At 37.8% G+C, this 21,655-nt stretch overlaps 2 protein-coding genes across 6 annotated transcripts in view; both read left to right on the top strand.

The window, feature by feature from the left end:
• Window positions 1–17,728, top strand: part of ABO (ABO, alpha 1-3-N-acetylgalactosaminyltransferase and alpha 1-3-galactosyltransferase) — a 47,361-nt gene extending 29,633 nt beyond the window's left edge. Inside the window, exons 5-6 of the mRNA XM_072632834.1 lie at window positions 2,900–3,034; window positions 5,339–17,728. Of these exons, the coding sequence (XP_072488935.1) occupies window positions 2,900–3,034; window positions 5,339–6,044 (841 nt within the window). The 3' untranslated portion in view covers window positions 6,045–17,728. The remainder of the gene's footprint in view (window positions 1–2,899; window positions 3,035–5,338) is intronic.
• Window positions 17,729–17,966: 238 nt separating this feature from the next.
• CCDC180 (coiled-coil domain containing 180) overlaps window positions 17,967–21,655 on the top strand; it is a 154,117-nt gene continuing 150,428 nt past the window's right edge. For all 5 annotated transcript variants that reach the window (XR_011972245.1, XR_011972244.1, XM_072632833.1 and 2 more), the window contains exons 1-2: window positions 17,967–18,174; window positions 19,708–19,854. Coding sequence is in view for 3 of the 5 variants with exons in the window: in XM_072632833.1 (XP_072488934.1) it covers window positions 18,046–18,174; window positions 19,708–19,854 (276 nt within the window). In the remaining 2 variants the exon portion in view is untranslated. The remainder of the gene's footprint in view (window positions 18,175–19,707; window positions 19,855–21,655) is intronic.

The following is a 21,655-nucleotide window of genomic DNA, read 5'->3' as shown; positions in this document are numbered from 1 at the left end:
CGATGTATGCTGGACTTCCCAATAATGCTCAACAAGTTTCTTGCCAACGCTTGCTTCTTTGTGGACTTGACCACTATTTATAACTTGCATTTTTGTGTGTTTATTTGGAAAATAATGTAATCACTATGACTTTAACTCTGTTACACAATAGATAAAACATGTATGGATGATTTTTCAAAATCCTCTTCTTTCTTTATGTTTCCACTGGTCCCCCTAATTTTATTCAGTGGCCCTCAATTGCACCCCAGGCTACTTCCATTCCCCAGATTATTTCAGCACCACCAGGGCTGGTTATCACCCTCCTTGGGAACCTACATACAACGTAATATTCATGTGTTGTAAGAAATTGTGAAATATATAAATATATATTATAAAACTATGAAATATATAAAAGGATGGGAAGGCTTTTATGAACTGATATAAAGTGAAGAAAACAAAACCAAGAAAACTGCATTCACAATGTTATAAATAGAAAGAACAAGAATAAAACAATTGCAACTGAATGTTGCAAAAGCATAATGACCACGTGCCACCCTAATGTCCCCCCTGGTTATATGTCACCCACCCAGTGATTCTGAATTCCCAGTGGTCATCATTCAAATTCCATTTCTTGTTCCCCACTGCCTGATTTCATATTCCCATTCTCTTCAACCTAATCTCCTCAAAGTCCTACTCTAAAGCTTCTGTGCCCTTTGGAATGCCAGTTCCATAGGCAACAAATTAGTTTTCATCTTATATCTTTTCTTTTCCTATTCCTTCAGTTTTCTGGCTCTTACTGAGACCCACCTCTCTCTTTATGGCATAGCCTTCCTGGCCTTCTTTTGCGCAACTGACTGTACTTTCATTCATTCCCCATTACTGGGGAATAAAGAATATTCCAGTTTCTCCATCTCAACCATATATTAACTAGTGATATTTTGAAGTTTTACTTTATATCACATTAAAAATTTTATATATAAGGTGAATTTCTGGCCAAATCTCTTGCAATATTGTGGATGTGATGTATTTTTAAAAAATATGTGTTAATTGAATAAAATCAAATAATTTCTTCTCATCAATTTTATTAAGTACTTACTATATGTCAGGCACTAGGGATACAATGTGAGAAATCAAAGAGTTCCTTCCCTCAACAAGTGTATATTCTTTTGAGCAAGACAACAAAGGCATATATAAATATGTATTTACATACATGTATATTTCAAAGGGTTCAGAATAAACACTCATGGAGCAAGCATCAGCGACAGGCATGATTAGGAAACCTCTCACCTACAAAGTGGCACTTGAAGGAAATAAAGAATTCTAAGAGGCAGAGGTGAGCAAAGAGTACATTCCAGGCATGAGGTACAGTCTCTGCAAAGGCATGAAGATGAGAGGTGGCATGCTATGTCTGAGCAACAGTGAGGAGGCCACTTTGGCGGTATTTTTGAGTTCATGAAGGTGAGTTATGCACAATGAGGTTAGAATGGTGGTGTGGAGTTAGCTGGTAAATGTTTTTAAATGACATACGAAGTTCACATTTGGTACTAACAGTAATAGGGGGCTATTGGGGAGTATCAAGTAAGAGAGGAACATGGCCAGATTTATACTGGAGTAAGATCACTTAGGTAGCTGTGTGGAGGATAAATTGTGGAGAGGAAAGGCTTGAGAAGTACACCAATTCGAAATAGTCAGTATTTAAGCATAGGACCTGTTATGGTTTTCTTTTTGTACCCCCAGTGTATAGCACAATGTTTTGCGCATAGTGAATGCTTAAAAACTTTTCTTTGAACCCATGGATAGGAGGCTAGATGGATGTGTTGTTCCCAAGAACAAACCCTAAAATCTGAAATAGTTTTAGAAAGAAATTTATTAGGCAGTTTGGTAAAGGAGAGTGAGCTGGAAAAGAGGTGTGGTTCTGTGCCATCCCAAGCTTTGAAAGGTTGCCATTATAACATTTAGACAAGGGTGGCCCCCTGGAATGTATGAAGTAAGCAAAGTTGCAGAAAGAGCAAGGTATATTGAAATGGATATGAGTCCATGTAAATATTCTATTCACGTGGCTAGACGCACAGTGGATAGAGTGTAGGGCCTGTAGTTAGGAAGATGCCTGGACCTGTGGGGATCCCAAAATACCTTGTAACCTTCTCTAGTTTTCCTGGAATTACTGAGGTCAGGGTGTGGACAAACCTTTCATCACATAAAGTTGGATTTCAATAATATAATAATTTTTCCCGAATTATGTAGGAATCATTTCCCCCACAAGTAGATAAGGAGGAAAAACCTTGGAGTGAAATATAGAGAATGAAACTCGAGACTAGGCTCCAAGGACCTGAGGTCAGAAGGAGAGTTACATGACTTAGAGTCATGAAGACCTGGGCTCATATTCATGCTTACTAGCAATATCACTCTTAGCTGGATAAATCACTTAAACTCCCTGGATCTTAGTTTCTTGTAAAATGGGGATAAAGGTAGACCCTACCTCTCAGGATTGTTGTGAGACTCAAATGAGATAACAGAGAATCTTATCTACATGCAAATTATCATTATCAGTACAGGAAAAGGTAAGGGAATTTATTAAGCATCTATTATGGGCCAGATACTGTGCTAAGTACCTTATCAACATGATCTCATTTGATCCTCACAAAATCTTGAGAGCCAGGTGCTGTTATTATCTCAACTTTATAGTTGAAGAAACTGAGGCATTTGCCTTGGGTGCTACAGTCAGTAATTGGCTGAGGCTGGATTGGAGATCAGGTCTTCCTGATTTCAGGCCCAACACTCTTTCTACTGCATCAAGTAGCTGCCTATAATTGGCTGTCTGGGACTCATTTTCCTCTTCTCAAAAAAGAGGGGATTGAGCTAAGGGATCTCTAAAATTCTCAGCCCCAATATAGTCTTATAAAGATTCCATGTTCCATAGGCGCACTGACGTCCCCCTCCTGACTCCTTGGCTAGCACCCATTGTTTGGGATGGAACCTTTGATAAGGATATCCTGAATGAGCAGTTCCAGGACAGGAATATCACCATTGGACTGACAATATTTGCAATCAAAAAGTAAGTACTGGGTTCTGAAGGGCCTATGTAATTGGAAGAGGAGAAGGATGTTACTTCATAGTAAAGAAGGACATGCATTTTTTTGTTCTCAGCCATCTTAGTCCCAATCATGTTGGTCATGTTTTTGTTTTTAATCTGGAGGAAGCTGTAGGATGGAATAGATGTTCTGTGGTTCTTTAGGGTAGGTGGAGCAATCACCTATATTACGGGATTGGAAGTGGCCCTGCATCAGGCTCCTGAAGTGGTCTGTTGCTGAGGCTGAGTGGAAGCTTCACAGAAGTAATACAAAAATAGTAGCACAAAACAACAGTCATTCAGTTGGATTGTTGTGTCTCTGCTGGAGACCTCCAAGGCTGGGAACACTATGGGGAATAAGGACAACAAGAAAAAACCTTAGGCAGCAGCCCACCTCAAGTGGCAACTGATACCTTCAGAACTAAGCAGGGAAGGACAGGTAAAGAATTCGACAGTGAAGGCTGTCGTGGAGACTCAGGCACAATAGTCTTTAGGACATAAAAGAAGAAGGAAGTCTATGATGGTCCTTTGAGGGCTGACCTCAGCTCTTGCAGTAAAAAATGGAACTCCTAATATAATCATGGTAGAAGGATGTAGGTTTCTAAGAGATTGAAAGTTAACAAATGGCAAAACTGGGCTATGCCTTTTATAGGCATGGCACAGAAATCATTATTGGGTCATGAAAATGATCTCAGCTGGATAGCCAGTTGGGGGAATGATGGGATGAACACAAAAGGAAGTAAAATAATAAAACAACTTGTGTTGGAATACTCAGTCTACACTGGGATGGATAATAAGTATTCAAATTTAATTTCTGATTTGACAATTCACAGTAAATTCAGAGAAATTTCAACCAGTTTTGTTTGCATTATAATTTATGATTCCATATTCAGGAAATCATGTCTAATTTGTTGAGGAGTCATGAATTTAGCCTCTTTATTTTTGATGCAATAAATCTTAGGAATTTTTTTATCTTTTAATCTTTTCAGAGTTCAGACCAGAATAAAAAGGGACTAAATAAGGACTCAGATACCAGAATAGGCAGCTAGGTAGAGCAGTGAATAGAAGGCTGGGCTGGACTCAGGAAGTTCAAACGTGACCTCAGACACTTACTAGCTGTGTGACCCTGGGTAAGTCACTTAACCTTGTTTGTTTCAATTCCTCATAAAATGATCTGGAGAAAGAAGTGACAAACCACTCCTGCATCTTTGCCAAGAAAACCTTAAAATGGGGTCATAAAGAGTCAGACATGACTAAAAATGACTAAACAATAACAGCAAATACCAGATATTTTAGAATCTTCCTATTCCTCATAAAACTGAGTATTCAAATAATTAATTAAGAGTGAGTTGACCTTCTCTTAAAAGATCTAATCACATACAAACAGTTTTCCAGTATTGACACCATTCAATACAAAAATACTCAGACTTTGAAGTCAAAATCTTGGTATCCTTTTACTGCCCCTGTGTGCCAAACAGAGAGGTTCCAATTCTTGCCCCACCTCTTCTCTCTTGTTTTAATATAGCACTGCAAGCTTCCAGTGTTTGTCTTTTTCTTCTTAATTGCACCCAAAATGTTCCTTATTTCTTTAGTGGAGTCGCCCAGCTTTTTCTATCCAGAGGATTTATAGATTTGGAGAGAATAATGAAAATAAATAAGCTAGAGATCCTTTAAGTAAGGACTAGAATGTACTTCTCCACTATTGTGCCCATCCTGAAGCCACAGTAAACTTCTGCTCAGTTGAGAGGTTAGATGACCTATCCCCATTGTGAACAAGTAAGAATGACAAGGAGAGGCTTTTTGGGGGCTCCCCATTATCTCTCATCAACAAGCCATGTGACTCCAGCTTCTGGGAGTTACAGCCTGGAGAGAAGGTTCATGAATTCCAGAAGCACCATAAGAGAGGAGGAGTGACAGACAGAAATAATTATCCGTGGAGATAATCATAGATGATCATGGTGGCCTACAGCACACATACTCCAGGAGTCTTTAAATACTTGTTTCAGGCAGCTGAGTAGGGCTGATGGAGTTCCCTTCGAAGAGGTGAGCGTATAGAAGCTTTCCAGGCCTCTTGGGAATCCCTTTTAAGAGACACTCACAGACAGAACAGTTGACTCAGACAATCCTTTTAACAGCAAGCCTCTTTTCTTATGAGCCTGATGTGTTTTGTTGAATGGAAATAAACAGATTTTCTATACAGAATTTTACCTCTGGGAATTATAAATAATGAAACAAAAATAAAAGATTCTCTGACCTATTCAAACCTCCTTCTGCAATTATTGTCCGTAGGTATGTGGTCTTCCTGAAACTGTTTCTTGAAACTGCAGAGAAGTATTTCATGGTAGGATACAAAGTGAATTACTATGTATTCACTGATCGGCCTGCTGACATTCCAAAAATTCCCCTCCAAGAAGGAAGGAAGGTCATTACGTTGGTGGTCCAGAACTATGCCCGGTGGCAAGATATCTCCATGCACCGGATGGAAATGATTAGCAATTTTTCTCATCAGTACTTTTTCCGGGAGGTAGACTACCTGGTATGTATGGATGTAGACATGAAGTTTAGTGATCACCTTGGGGTAGAGATCCTTTCCAGATTGTTTGGCACCCTTCATCCTGGCTTCTACGGAGCTCAACCAAAGGCCTTTACTTATGAACGCCGGCCTCAATCCCAAGCCTACATTCCCAGGGGCAAGGGTGATTTTTACTATGCTGGGGGCTTTTTTGGGGGGAAAGTACAACAGGTTTATGAAATGACCAAGGCTTGTCATGAGGCTATGTTGGTAGACAAGAGCAATAACATTGAGGCAGTGTGGCATGATGAGAGTCATTTGAACAAGTACCTATTTCTTCACAAACCTACCAAAGTCCTTTCCCCAGAATATCTATGGGATGAGCAGCTGCTGGGGCGGCCAGCCTTCCTCAGGAAACTGAGGTATGTGGCCGTGCCTAAGAACCACGCTGCGATTCGGAACAAACGAAAGGCCTCTTCTTAGGAAGGAGTTGTTTTGAAGACAGTAAAGCCAACACCTTCCCAGAAGTCAATTATAACCCAGCCTAAGCTGAAATTAATTTGAGAGCAGTTTTCTGTCTCTAGTGTGATAAATTCTAAAGAGTACTGGAGTCAGGAAGACCTGAGTTCAAATCTTGCTTTTAACACTTACTAGTTCTGTGACCTTGAGCAAATCATATGACCTCTCTAAGTCTCAGTTTCCTCACTGCTACAATGAGAATAATGACAGCACCTGCCTTTCAGAGTTGTGAGAATCAGAAAAAAAAAATATATAAATATATACATACACACATACATACACATACATATACATACAATATATAGATATATAATGCATATATATGCAGACATATGTGTATATATACTATATATAGTTTATATACAATATATGTAAATATGTAATCATATATTTATATATAAATATATAAAAGTCATATATATGTATGTATGTAGACATATATATGTGTATATTTAATGTGAAATGCAAAGTGGATCATTTTTATTACATTAAATTGAAAAGTTTTTGCATAAACAAAACCAATGCAACCCAGATTAGAAGGAAAGCAGAAAGCTGGGAAACAATTTTTACAGCCAGTGTTCCTGATAAAGGCCTCATTTTTAAAATATGTAGAGAACTGAGTCAAATTTATAAGAATACAAGTCATTCTCTAGTCGATAAATTGTCAAAGGATATGAAAAGGTAGTTTTCAGATGAAGAAATTGAAGCTATTTATAATCAAATGAAAAAATGTTCTAAATCACTATTGATTAGAGAAATGTAAATTAAAACAAACTCTGAGGTACCACCCATCAGACTGGCTAATATGTCAGAAAGGGAAAATAATAAATGTTGGAGAAAATGTGGGAAAATTGGAACACCAATGCGAACTGATCCAACTATTCTAGAGAGCAATTTGGAACTATGCCCAAAGGGCTATAAAACTGTGCATACTCTTTCATCCAGGAATATCACTACTAGATTTGTATCCCAAAGAGATCATAAAAAGGAAAAAGGACCCACATGTACAAAAATATTTATAGCAGCCCTTTTTGTTGTGGCCAAGAACTGTAAATCAAGGGGATGCCCATCAATTGGGGAATGACTGAATAAGTCATGGTATATAAATGTAATGGAATACTATTGTGCTATAAGAAATGATGAACAGGAAGACTTCAGAGAGGCCTGGAAGGACCTATATGAACTGATGCTGAGTGAAGTGAGGAGAACTAGAAGAACACTGTACACAGTAATAGCAACATTATGTGATGATTAACTATGATAGACTTAGCTCTTCTTAGCAATACAATGATCTAAGACAATTCCAAAAGACTTGTGATGGAAAATGCTAACCACATCCAGAGAAAGAACTATGAAGTCTGAATGCAGGTTGAAGAATACTATTTTCACTTTTGTTTTTGATTTTTTTCTTTCTTATAGTTTTTCCCTTTTGTTCTGATTCTTCTTTTACAACATGACTAATGTAGAAATATGTTTAACATGATTGTACAAGTATAACCTATATTAGATTGTTTGCTGTCTTGGGGCAGGGGAGGAAGGAGGGAAGGGAGGAGGGAGAAAAATTTGGAACCCCAAATTTTATAAAAATGAATGTTGAAAACTATCTTTACATGTAATTGAAAGAAAATAAAATACTATTAAGGAAAAAAATAAAATGTACATTCGGTTTACTAATACTTTCTTTTTTTGTTTTGTTAATGCATATTTTAGGGATGTAATTTTTCTTGAGGATTGTTCTAGGTGCTTCTTAGAAATCTTGGTATGTTGCTTCATCATAAATTACTTTCACATAATTATTAACTATTTCTGCGATTTGTCCTTTGTCCTATTCGTTATTGTTAAGTTTCCCATTTAGATCTATGTCTTTAAGTTTTGCTCCCTGAACTAATTGTTATTTTAACTGCATTGCGTTATTTTTACCATTGTTACTTTTTTATATCTATTTCAAAGATTTCTATGATCTAATACATGGTCAATTTTTGTAATAGCTTCATTTGCTGAGAAATATGTGCATTGTCTTTAGAAGATGCCATAAGTCTTTCAGCTCTAGTTTCTTTATCAATTTGTTCAATTCTGTATTATCCTTTTTGTTTATTTTTCTGTGAGACCTGTTCAAGGCTAAGAGGGCAACATTAAAGTCTTCTGATTTTGTTGTTTTACTATTTATATCTTCTTTTAATCCAGTTAATTTCCCCTTATGAATTTTGATTCTGTCATTTGGAGCCTATGAATTCAATATTAGTATTGATTTATTGTATGTGGTTCCTTCTAGCATAATGAAGTTTTCTTGTTTATCTCTATGTTTTGAATTTTGACTTTTGTCTATTAGAATGATCATAGGTCTCTTCTGCAATTTCTGGTGAATGTAGAATATTCTTGTGTTATCCAAATTTCCTTTCCTTTCTATTTAAAGGTCTTTCCCCCGATTTCATGGGGATTTTGCTTTTTGTCATTGGAATTGTTCCATTAACAACTATGTAACTTGGAGTTTACAGCATAGGGATTTCTTTTTTGAAGTGATCTGTATATTCTTTTGATTGTCACTTTACTTTCCGTGTTTAGAAGTTTGAGCAATTTTCTTGTATTATTTCTTGCGTTATGGTGTTCAGGTTTTTGGACACGTCATGTTCTTCTGGGAGACCTAGGATCTCATAAGTTGTCTCTATGTACTCTGTCCTCAAAATAAATATGATTTGCTTGTGAAGAAATCATATGTTCTTTTAACATGATTGTATTTGGTTTTCTTCTTTCAGATGCTTCTGTATATTTATATTCTCATTAAGTTGTTTACACTTTCACTTCTCTATTGAGATTTATCACTGTGGACTCAAATTTTTTCTGCTTTTACAATTATTTCTGCTGTTTAGGTCATAATTCTGTTTTTGTGATTTTTTTCTTTTGAAATATTCAGAAACATTTTGCTATGTTTCCAAGGCTACTACAAATCCCACAGGGTTCTCTGCCTCATCAAGTGTTAATTTAATTTTTTCTTGTAATATTTATTCAGAGATGTTTGGATTAATTTAGATATCTTGGAGACTATATTCCCTTATATTTAAACATCTTCCCTATTGATCGATATGCTTGTGCTCAAAGTTTTTAAACTAAGGGGTTTTTGTTTTGTTTTGTTTTGAGATTTTGGGTTTACTTCTATCACCAGCCTCAGAGTTTGATTTGGAGGATTTTGCTTAGGACAAACTCTATTCCTTCACTACTAGATGGTGTTGGTAGGCTTTATTTGAACGGGAGTTTAGTGATTAAGACTAGACCCCACTTTCTGCAGGAATTGTTTATCCTTTCCTGCTGTGGTTCAGGTCCAGGTTGTCTTAATGTTTGGGCCTTTCTCCTACTGTGCCTGTAGCTCCAAGTCCACTTTGGTGCTGGCCTTTCTGTTGCTAAGGCAGGCTCTAAGGGCTTTGCAGGACCTTTCTCCTTCTGGGTGTGGCTTACTGATCCCGTGCAACTCAGCTGCTTTTCATTGTCTTCCATACCCCAGACCTTAGAGCTTCAACAAGATTCTGGTCATCATTTTGTAAAGTCTTGGACAACAACCACAACCATAACCAGGCTAAGAGTTCTCAACTCTTCCTGTTGGGGGAAGAGTGAAAGCTGAGAATGTGGTCAAGTTATGAGATTCAGTTGCCTCTAGTAATCTAGGCAAGGAAAGCCATTCTGATCAGGATCTCTCTGTCTAGGTTTCTCCTTTGTAGACCAGATTGCTCCAAACTCTAATGAAGGGAAGAAGGATATAGGAGTAGCTCTTGGTGACGCTGACTAGTTCAGTTTAGTTTCCAGCCCAGACCTTGGGAAAGATAGGAATGTGATAACATTCTTCAGCTAGAATGGACTGGGAAGGTTTTCTCTGTAAGCTAGTATAAGAGATGATGTTTTGAACAGAGAAGGTAACATTACAAATTAATATTAATAGTCAAATGATATAAATGTAAAGATATAAGCTTTTGGAATAAGAATTCATTATTTGGTAAAAATTTTTAGGAAAACTGGAAAGCAGTCTGGCAGAAAATTGGGGCATAGACCAATATCTTACACCATTTACTAAGGTCAAAATCGTTACATGACCTATTTAGAAAGGAAGATATCATAAGAAAATTAGAAGAACATGGAACATATTACCTATCAAACTTATGGATAGGAGAACAATTTATAAATAAGCAAGAGATAAAGAACATTGTGAAGTGTAAAATAGGTGATTTCAATTACATTAAATTTTGAAGTTTTTATACAGACAAAACCAATATAGCCAAATTTAGAAGGAAAACAGAAAATTGGGAGAAAATTTTATAAACTATTTCTCAGATAAATGTCCTATCTTTCAAATATATAAAAAACTTTGTCAAATTTATAAGAATACAAGTCATTCCTCAATTGATCTTTACCTCCCTTTCCCCCTCTCAAATAGTCATCCCCATGACAAATACCACTTTTTTTTGCTTTCTTCTTGGTTTTTTTTGTTCTTTTTCATTTTATTTTTTCCAAATTTATTTATTTATTTGTTTTCAGTTTGCAACAATCACTTCCTTAAGTTCTAAATTTTCTCCCCCTCCCAAAGACAGCATGCAATCTTATACGAGTTCTACCAATGCATTCCTATTAAGCACATTTTCACATTGGTCATATTGCATAGAAGAATTAAAATGAATGGGGAAAACCATGAGAAAAACAAAATACAACAAAGGAGAAAATAATCTGCTTCATTCTGTGTTCCAACTCCATAGTTCATTCTCTGGATGTGGATGGCATTTTTCTTCATGAGTCCTTTGGAAAAATTTTAGGTCCTTGCATTGCTGTGAAGGCTAAGTCTATCAAAAACAGTCCTCATATACTGTGGCTGTTACTGTGTATAATGTTCTCCTGTCTCTGCTCACTTCACCCAGTATCAGTTCATATAAGTCTTTCCAGGTTTTTCTAAAGTCTGCCTGTTCATCATTTCTTATAGTATAATGGTATTCTGTTCCATTACATTTACATACCGCAACTTGTTCAGCCATTCCCCAATTGATGGGCATCCCCTCGATTTCCAGTTCTTGGCCATCACAAAAAGAGCTGCTATAAACATTTTTGTACATGTGGGTCCTTTTCCCATTTTTATGATCTCTTTGGGATACAGCCCTAGAAACAATATTGCTAGATCAAAGGGGACAAATACTATTTTTTAGAGAGGAAAAAAATCAGTACAAATGATTGAGAACATTGAAAAAAATATAAAATATGTGCACAGTGTCACACCTGTGAACTTCCCACCTCCATAAAGGGGATGGGTGAGTGAGGGGGTTCTTCTTATCTTCTTATTTCTTTTTACTTGAGCCCTGCTTGATCTTTATAATTTTGTTACATTTATTTCTTATTTCTTTATTTTTTGGCATGTCATTTTTTGTTTACATTGTTGCAGTTAATGTGTAAATTGTTTTCTTGGTTCAGCTTATTTCATCAGTTCATACAGATCTTTCCATGCTTTACATAATTTCTTATACCATCATAATCTTCTATTAGTTCATTATCACAATTTGTTTAACTATTTCCCGATTTATGAACAACTGCTTTGTTTCCAATTCTTAGCTAACACAAAAAGAAGTGCTGTTATAGATATTTTGGGACATTTTTCTTATCAATGGCTTCTTTGGAGTATATGCCTAGTAATGGAGTCTCTGGTTCAAAGGTTTTGAACATTTTATTTGCATAATTCTAAACTGTTTTCCAAAATGATTTGTACCATTTCACAGCTTCACCAACAATGTACTAGTATGCCTATCATTCTGCAACTCCTGTAGTTGACTGTTGTAATTTCTTAGTCATTTTTGCCAGCTTTCAGGATGAGGGGTGAAACCTCAGCATTGTTTGGATTTGTATTTCTCTTATTCATCATTTAGAGCATTTTCTATGTGGTTTTGAACACTTTGCAGTTCTTTTGAGAATTGTAGTTCCTATCCTTTGATCATTTATCTTTTGAGGAATGCAATATATATGCAAACACATATACTTATAGATATATGCATCTTTTGAAATCATTATGTAATTTTGGGTGTTTTGGTTTTTAATATAATTAGTTATGCTGATTTCTTCCCTAATGTTGAACCATCTTTGCATCCCTGGTATAAATCCCACTTGATCATAATGAATGATTTCTTGCATAAAGTGCTATTTATTTGATAGGATTTTGTTTTAAATTTTTGAGTCAAAGATTATGTTGGCTTGTAGGTTTTTCCCCCTGTGTTTTATCTTTCCCTGGTTTAGGTATTAGGTATTATATATTTGTCTTATAAAAGGATTCTTTCTCAATTTTTGAGAATAGTTTGTGAAGCATGGATACTAACTATTCACTAAAAGTTTGATAAAATTCTCTTGTGAATCCATCAGGGACATTTTTTTCTTTGTTTCCAATGATTCTTAATTTATCTGCCTTTCACTTGTTTCCTAGGTCAGCTGTATTTGATAGAAGATAGGTTAATTTCATCTATTTTTCAATTTTATCCTAATATTTTCTGAAATTCTAATGGATTCTTATGGTTTCTTTGACTTCTGTTTATTTCATTCTATTTTTCAGCAAATCTGCTACTTAGGTAAGGTTTTCCAACTTCTCTTCTAAGCTATTTATTCTCATTCTGATTTTTTTCCTCTGGATTTCTTATTTGAATTCCAATTTCATTTCTTATTCTGTGTTTTATTTTTCTCGGCCACTGTTGTGATTCTTATGGCCAAGTCATCTTCCCCCCAAGTCTCTGATTGTACTGATTAGGGAGTTACTTCTTTCTGCTTTTTATCTTTTGGTCTTCTCTTTACAAATAGCATTTCTTAGTTATGATTGATATTTTCTTCCCTTTTTCATATTTTCCTGTCTCAGTTTGTGGATTGGGGCTTGGTATGAGGTCCGTCATCTGCCCTTTCCCAAACACTTGGAGGATTTGGGTGTGCTTTGTCTGGTTCTGTCCCTTCTATAAGCTGGATGTTGCTGTAACTGCCATTGTGAATGGAGTAGCTGGTGTTAATCCTTACCCTCTGCCTCAGTTTCTTGTTTCTGTCTCATTCTCCTAGCAGACCAATGTGGTTACAGGCCTGGTCCTATCTCTATCTCTTTCTCCTTGAATATTTCCTTATTAGCAGTTTGTTTGGCTCTTTGCTTTGTCCCTGAAAGGCCACAGTTGGATGTGGGAGATCTAGCTCTCTCTAGGCTTCCTTCAAGGCCCCCCAGCATGCACACAGGCATTGAATTGGCCCCTTCTCCTGCTATGGTTTTCAGAGTTCCAAGGAGAAAAAGAAGCTAGACCTTTCTCCCTGTGGTGTGATGTGACCTATGGAGGTTGGCCTTCTCCCGTACTTCTATTCTAGCAGGCCAAGGCCAAGGTCCAGATGGCTTTAGGCCCAAATTATCAGAACTCATTGGCTTCCAGTATCCCTGAGGTCTCATGTTCCTACAGGCTTTAATTCCACGGATCAGAGTTCAAGCCAGATTCTCTGGTATGAAGCTTCTCCCAGTTTTCACAGACTTCTGGTTCTCTTTTTGTGCAATCTTAGAATGGATAGAGGAATCTAATTTGATTTCTCTTCAGTTCCTGGATCTCCTCTATTGGTAGTTATTTAGGGTGTACATGAGAGAACTGGGCTTTTTGATGTTCTGTCGCATCAACATCTTAACTGGAAATTGGTGTTTCTCTTTGTAGACATTAGCAGGGATACTGTATAACAGCATGTACTTGGGGAACAACAGGTATTTCACTGTCATAGTACAGTCAGGAAGCCAGCCTGGGCAAAGTTGCTACTGTTAACCTTTTCCTCTCTCATATAAATTCAGGAACCTTTAAAGGATCCCTAGAGGAAAAAAAAATTAAAATACTTTTTTTCCCTGCCACCTAATGCTCATAATTTCTTTAAGAGGTAAGGGCAAATGTTTCCTTTTAAAATACGTAATCTTTTCTGCTTAAAATGTAACCTCTCTCCCCCACTCAGTAATGTGTGGTGAGGCCAACAAACCTTCAACTGCTGCAATGTTTTCCATAATGCCTATCTCTGTGATTCTATACCCTCTTTCTTATTAAAAATGGGAGGATATGGTTTTGCACCTTAGAATTTTATAACTGGAAGGGCTATCCTTCCAAACTCTGAGGAATGCAAATGATTCAGTGTCTTGTTACAGAATATATATGTGTATGCCCGTGTTAGTAAATAGTTATGTAATAAGTAAGACCTTATTAGAATCTTTTGTACTGGAAATTTGTTCCCCACTTTTCTACAGAATCTGAGCTAGAATTCCCAGGTGGAGTCTTGTCTACCTGGGGAGAGGGAGGGAACAGGACCCTAAATATCTCTATAAGGCTTATGGGAAAATCCCAAGCCTATTCCTCTTGTATTAACATATATTTCATAAAGTATTAATTGTGCTATTTCTCTCATCCCTAAAACCAGCTAGAAAGATCTCCCATACTTTTCTGAATATTAGCCTAATGCAGAAAGTGCACCCTGCCAAGTAATATGCTAAGTACTTTACAAAAATAATCTCATTTGATTCTTAAAACAACCCTGAAAGGTAGGTGCCACTATTATCCCCATTTTACAGTTGAGGAAACTATGCTTAAACTATTTGTCCATTTACACAGGTATGAATTATCTGATTCTGGATAAGTCTCCCTGACTTGAGGTCAAATACTCTCCACTGTACTCCCCACCTGTAAAAAGAAGCTATAAAACATGTAAACTAGCAAGCCTATTGCCCAATGGCCAAGAAGAGCAACATGATCATCAAGAACAGATACTTTGGGCATATGTGGAGACAGACTTTCTCCATTGCCTGGAAATGAGGATGGATGGGTAGTAGGGTGTCCTTGATGGGTCATTTATAGTCTGTGTAAACATTTATAAAATCTAATGGAAGATTATGAAAAGTATTGCCTCTCCAAAGAGTGAAGGCACAGCAAATTTACAGAAAATTTGTTAAGAAATGCAATTAAGACAGATAAATTTTTAAGAATGAAACCAAGACAACCGATTTTTAAAAAGGGAAAGCTTTGTTAATATTTCTATAATGAACTGTGTTCTATCAATAATAATGGAGTCATTGTAATTAGATTCCAATATCAGAATCCCCAGCGGGCTTAGCAGGGAAGTAGAAATGACATGAAAGAAGGGGGAAAGGAAGAAGGGAGAAGGGAATAAATATTTCTATACTGCTTATCATATATATAGGGATACATGGGTGTTGAAGGAGGACAAGCTCCTCTGGGGTGAGCTCTTTTCAGGGCTGCTCATCCACCTTTCTATCCACCTGGCACTCTACTCTCACCTGTGGCTCCAAGAAGCATGCACAGTGGCCATACCCTGCTAAACCAGCTTGGCAGACAGGTAACTGGAAGGCCACAAACCCATTGGTGAGTTAGGGGGGTAGCGACCCCCAGAATGTGAAGAATGGGAGGATGAGAATAATTTGTTCCAATGCAGGTGACTGAACTAGGCACTGTGGAAGGCTTAGAGCTTGTTCAGATATGGAAGACACAAACATCATCCACTACATCCGGGGCCATCTTCCAATCATCCTGACTTTTGTCCTGCCACTGGACTTTTGATGACTCTGGAAGAGTGAGGCTGATGACTTTGTGCAGCTCTGTCTCATTTATCTCTAGTTCAGTGAAGACATCATCCTGTGGTGTCAATGGTCCTCTATGAAAATGAAGGATAAACAACAACAAAAGCCTATTGTCAAGGAGTTTACATTCTAACGAGTAAGACAATACATAGAAAAGAGCTGAAAAGTGGTAGATGGGAGGGGTGAAGAGGCAACTTGGTGAAGAGATAGCAGGAAGTGGCATGGAGGCCTGGTCTTAGAAAGGGAATGTGAAAAAAGGGACAGAGCAAGTCACTTATACCAATTATACAGGGCAGGTTTAGTAGCTGAGAGTAATATCTAAATTTACCACCAGATTTACTTCAGTTGCCAGCCTTGGTCCAGTCAGTTACTCTGACACACACCTAGAGAAAAGGGTTGTTGTTTTGTTTGTCCTTCCTTGCTGAAGAAGACCATGCCATCAGAGAAATGATGACATGACTTGCACTTGACTTTGTTTTGAGTGAGTGAGGTCTGTGCAAGGTCACCAGCCTCATTTGACTTTCTAACAGGCCCCAGTACCCTGTGCCCAAGATACAAAATGCAAACAGCCTCTCCTGGTATTCAAGGCCTTCCACAATCTAGTCCAGGGGTGGGGAACCTGAGCTTGGAGCTTCTAGGTCCTTAGGTGTGGCCTTTTGACCGATTTGTTCTGTGAAGTTTGGATTCAGTCAAAGGGCCACATTTGAGGACCTAAATTCCAGACTAGATTCTAGTCTTAACCTACATTTTCAATCTATTTTATAATCTTCTATGTTACAACCAAACTGGACTCACTAGTTGTTTCCTGAGGTTGACCTGTTACCTTGTAACTCCATGCATTTGTACAGGCTGTTGTCCATGCTGGAATACACCCATCTTTTTTATCAGTTTCTCTCCACGAAGTCTATTAAAATCCTCTTGCTTCCAGGCTCAGATCAAGTTGTACCTCTCCCATGAAACTTTTTACCTACTTGCCTCCTCCCATCTGAAAGCATGCACTATTCTTTCCTCCTATTTCCCTAGCACACCCTATCAGGTTTTCTTTTATGCCCCTGTCATTATCACTTTTATGTGTTTACATGTTGATTCACTCCACCCCCATACATAGACTTGAAGCTCCTTCAGGGTAAAAACTGTATAATTTATGTTTTGTATCTATACCACCTACCATAGTCCTTGCATTGCTTCAAGGATCCATTATCTCATCATTATGAACATGTCTACTGATGCATATCTGCGACTGAAAAATTTACCCCTCCACTGCCAATCTGGGAATAAGTTTCCCCAAATTTTGCTAGGATGATGTCAACAGACACACAGTCTGCAAGAGAATTGGGGGAAGGCAGTATATTGGGGAAAAACTAATTAGAGGTGGGTGACTTTAATGGAGAGAGTAAAAATTTGGAAAGAAATGAGGACAAAGTTGAGGATGGAATAATTAATTTGGGAGAGAAGAATGAGTGGGGAAGGTAGGATAAATTTAGGAGAGGCAATACTCGGACAAGAGAATGAATGGGAGAAGGGAGTAAAGACATATTTGAGAGGGACAATGAATGGGAGGAGAAAGAGTGTTTTCTGGTATGAGAAAGAACTGAAAGTGATTAGAAAGGAACATCAATAAAATATTTCCAAAAGTTAAGAAGGTGAAGCAATTACTAAAGCAACAGGAGTTCTTGTATAAAGTGGAACTTCACAGTAGAGAAATAACAAAAATCAGAGTGAAAATTACTAAAGTTTTTCTTTAACTTTGTATTTCTTTTCTTTTTGTTTTTGTTGATATGTTGTTTTACTGATACATTTCATTGATATATTCTGTTTCTTATATCATCGTGGTTTTCCCCAAAATCTTTTCTATTCCCATTCCCAGAAGGGAGTCTCATAGACAAATGGCATTTTGATTTTTTTTAAAGAGAGGGAAAAATCATAATGATTAATCAATACATCAAAAAAATTCGAGAAAAGGTCAACATTTGTGGACCTCCCACCTCCAAGAAGGGTTATGAGAGAAGGGTCAACCAGCTCTGCTGGCACTTTATAATTTTGTTCCATTTACATTTAACTTTTTTGGCGAGTCGTTGTTCTTTCCATTTACGTTGTGTTTATTGTCCTCTTGTCTCTACTTACTTACATTTCTTTTAATGTAGTTTTACCCTTTTCAATAAAAACAATGTGTTAAATGTGAAAAAGGAGGAGAAAGTCCTGAGTGAGGTACGAGTAGGCAGAGCCCATCGCTTGCACAGACTGCCACCAGGAGGCGAACAGGACAGCATCTCAGAGACGCTTCCCCTGTTGTTAGGGGCAACAGCTCAACCACTGGGGCTATGAAACAAAGTACTCCACCGCGTCAGGCTAGAAAGCCAGAGCAGCGTTGCCATGGTGAGGACGCGCCACAGACAGCTGGGACCCCCGGTCCCGAGCCCTCAAATCTCAACAGGCAGTGTCCTCTTGGATCCTGTGCCTAGCGGGCCCAGCTTTAGCCGCAAAAGTAGTTTCTATTTTGAGGTACGACAGAGTGGGAAAATGGAGGGTATGGAGAGTTAATTTGGGGGATGTGAGTACTTTCCCATTCATTCCCCTCCCTTCCTCCCTCTTTTTTCCCCTTTTCCTTTCCTCCATTCATCCTCCTCCCCATTCTTCCTCCCTCTATTTAACCATCCTCTCCTTCCAAATTCATCCTTCCCCATTTGGCACCCTCTCCCTAACTCATTATCCTTCCCCGAAGGTCATCCTCCCTTTCTTTCGTATTTATCTTTCCTCCGCCCAAATCACCTGCCTTTCCACCAAATTCATACTCCCTCCGATACACTACTTTCCCTTAGGTCCTCCTCTAGGAAATCTGCCAAATCTTTCCCCAGTTCATTGACCCCTAAATAGCCCATGAAGGTAGCCATCTGTCCACTTCTTCTCTTCCCAGAGCCAGAAAGAGAATCTCTCCAGACTATTGCCTCCCCCCATTCACATATAATATACATTCACCTCCCCCCAGCATCATTCTCTCCCCCTTGGCTTCTCCCAAGTACTACCACCCCCTAATCTCAGAGTTTCTTTTCCTCATCTCCTCAAACCTGAGATCCCTAGTAGTCAGTATCCCAAGGAGGCTGCTCCTAGAATCACAGTGGCCCTGAATTCTATTCAGTTCAGTAAACCTTTGTTATATTTTGTACCCTGTACAAATACTGTGTTAAATGTTAGGAAAGATACAAAGTTTAGGCAACCCTTGGTCCCCATCCTCACAGAATTCACAGTCTAATAAGGAGATATGACTCAAACACACCTAACTATAATACACAACATTATGTAAGGGCTTCAGAGAGGTGACTGTCATAGTGCAGACCAGTTAGTTGTTTGAATGGATATATGACTGGCTTCCTACCTCTTCCCCTCCCTTAAGTAAAGTTAGGACCTAGGACAGTGGTATCATGTTGTAACTGGCATTGTCATTTAACTTTACCCTTGGAGTGACAAGAATAATGTCTTTATCTGGCCAGTGAGTCCCTCTGAGGTTAAGGACTTTATTTTATTCATCACAAATACAATATCTAGAGATTGCCAGCCCATCCCCAGATCCTCTCCACTCTTCCACCACCCTCTCCCTCATTTTGGTTTTTCCTCATATAATTTATCTCCTTGGTGATAGGGGAGGCAACAAGAATAAGGTCTTGTTCCCTGTTACTGTTCATTTTTCATTTCATTTCCAACTTCTTTTGACTCCCTCATTTATAAAAATAAATCTCCCTTCTCTGCCTCTCCTTCACACCCTGGTCCACCCCCACCCTTTGCCATGGGCTTTGTTGGTACTGTATTTCCTGTTCATGGACTGGGAGTATATTGGAGATTCATGTTGAGAGTGGGGAGAATGTTGTGTGATTCTGTTAGGTTCAGGCAAGGTGGTAAAGACAATAGAACCCACCTTCTAAAAAGCCATGATTCCATCACCCATTGTTGTATAGGGTTTTGCTTCTGTGAGAATGTCTCCTGGTTGATTTTGTATGTTCTTTTTATTTTCTAATTTCAATTGGATCTTTATCAACAAAGACTTGGGAAGAAACTTCAAAGACAGTTTCTTGTTTGGAAAGAAAAAGGCCATTATCTGAAAATCTTCTTCCAAGGAATGTTTCCATGTTGGGGAAGATGAAGACAGTTCAAAGTGGAAAAGTCTACAGACAGATCTTTGATGATGAGGTATGTTCCACCTTCCGCACTGTCCCTCTTCCTCCCCCCGACTAATATGTATAATAGAACTGACAAAGCAATGAGTGCCAGAATAATACTTGCTTTAATAGATCCATGATCTCAACAATGTGGTTGTTCCTTCCATTGGTATGAATTGTAACCCCTCCTAGCCTCTTATTATCTATGCTTCTTATCCATATTTTTCTTCAAATCCTCCAAAGAGAGCAGGTATTCCTAATCTTAGTCATGTCATCATTTCTCTGATGGCATGGTCTTCTTTGGCAACAAAGGACAAACATACATCATGGAGCCCTTTGACAATCCAAAGAACATAGATGATACCTCTGGTTCCCTTTTCAGAATAATATTTTATTGTCTGCATTCATGAATGAAATGCTAGATTTCAGGTTAGAGGTTAGTGAAAATAAAAAGTCATTTTCTCCCCATCTAAGTTCACAGACCTCTTAAAATCTATTCACAGACCCCTCTAAAGGGCCTGTGAACACCAGGTAAAGAACCCCTCAGATAAAGGATTTATCCAAAATATAAGACTTTCCTCTGGTTCTTTTAATATCTGAGGGGTGCCAATATTCTACAAAGACTGTCCATCTGCTGTCTTTCGTTCTCCACAAGAAGTCTTTTTTTTTTTTTTTGCTGATTATACATGTCCTTAATAATGCTTTTCCTTTACACCATGTCTTGAATATCACTTGTAGTAACATGCAGCACTCTGCTCATATATACCAAGGACCTTTCCAGTTTCCATCAAGTCATATGTAATTTTGGTCTCTGGGAATCATGCAGTTTGTCTTGAAATGCAAAAGCTTGAGATTTTTTTTTTGGAATTGTCTCTTTTTAAATTTTATTTATTTTCAGTGTTCTATAATCACTTCCATATAACTTAGATTGTTTTGCCCTCCCTCCCCCTCCTTCCCCTACTCCCTCCCCTACCTTCTTGAGACAGCATACAATTTTATATAGGTTCTACACATATATTTCTATTAAATACATTTTCACCTTAGTCGTATTGCATAGAAGAAATAAAGTGAATGGGAGAAATCATAAAACAAACCAAAATGTAAAACAAAAGAAAATGATCTACTACATTCTGCAATTGAATTCCATAGTTCTTTCTCTGGATGTGGAAGGCATTTTGCCTTGAGAGACCACTGGGAATTTTTTAAGTCCTTGCATTGCAATGAAGTTCTAGTCTACCAGAAAAAATCCTCACACACTGTGGTTGTTGCTGTGAACAAAATTCTTCTGGTTCTGCTCCTTTCACTCAGCATCAGTTCATATAAGTCTTTCCAGGCCTCTCTGAAGTTTTCCTGTTTATCATTTCTTATAATACAATAGTATTCCATTACATTCATAGACCACAATTTATTCAGCCATTCCCCAATTGATGGGCATCCCCTTGATTTCTAGTTTTTGGCCACCACAAAGAGAGCTGCTATAAATATTTTTGTTTATGGGGGACCCTTTCCCTTTTTTATGATCTCTTGGGGATACAGTCCTAGAAGCGGTATTGCTGGGTCAAAGGGTATACACATTTTTGTGGCCCTTTGGGCACAGTTACAAATTGTTCTCCAGAATGGTTGGATCAGTTCACAGCTCTACCAACAATGAATTAGTGTTTCAACTCTCCCACATCTTCTCCAACATTTATCATCCTCCTGTTCTGTCATGTTTACCAATCTGATAGGTGTAATGTGGTATTTCAGAGTTGTTTTGATTTGCATCTCTCTAATCAATAGTGATTTAGAGCATTTTTTCATCTGACTATAGATATCTTTAATTTCTTCCTCTG

Source organism: Notamacropus eugenii, chromosome 1 (assembly GCF_028372415.1).
Source record: "Notamacropus eugenii isolate mMacEug1 chromosome 1, mMacEug1.pri_v2, whole genome shotgun sequence".
NCBI lineage: Eukaryota > Metazoa > Chordata > Mammalia > Diprotodontia > Macropodidae > Notamacropus > Notamacropus eugenii.
This window is presented reverse-complemented; position numbering and strand designations above follow the sequence as displayed.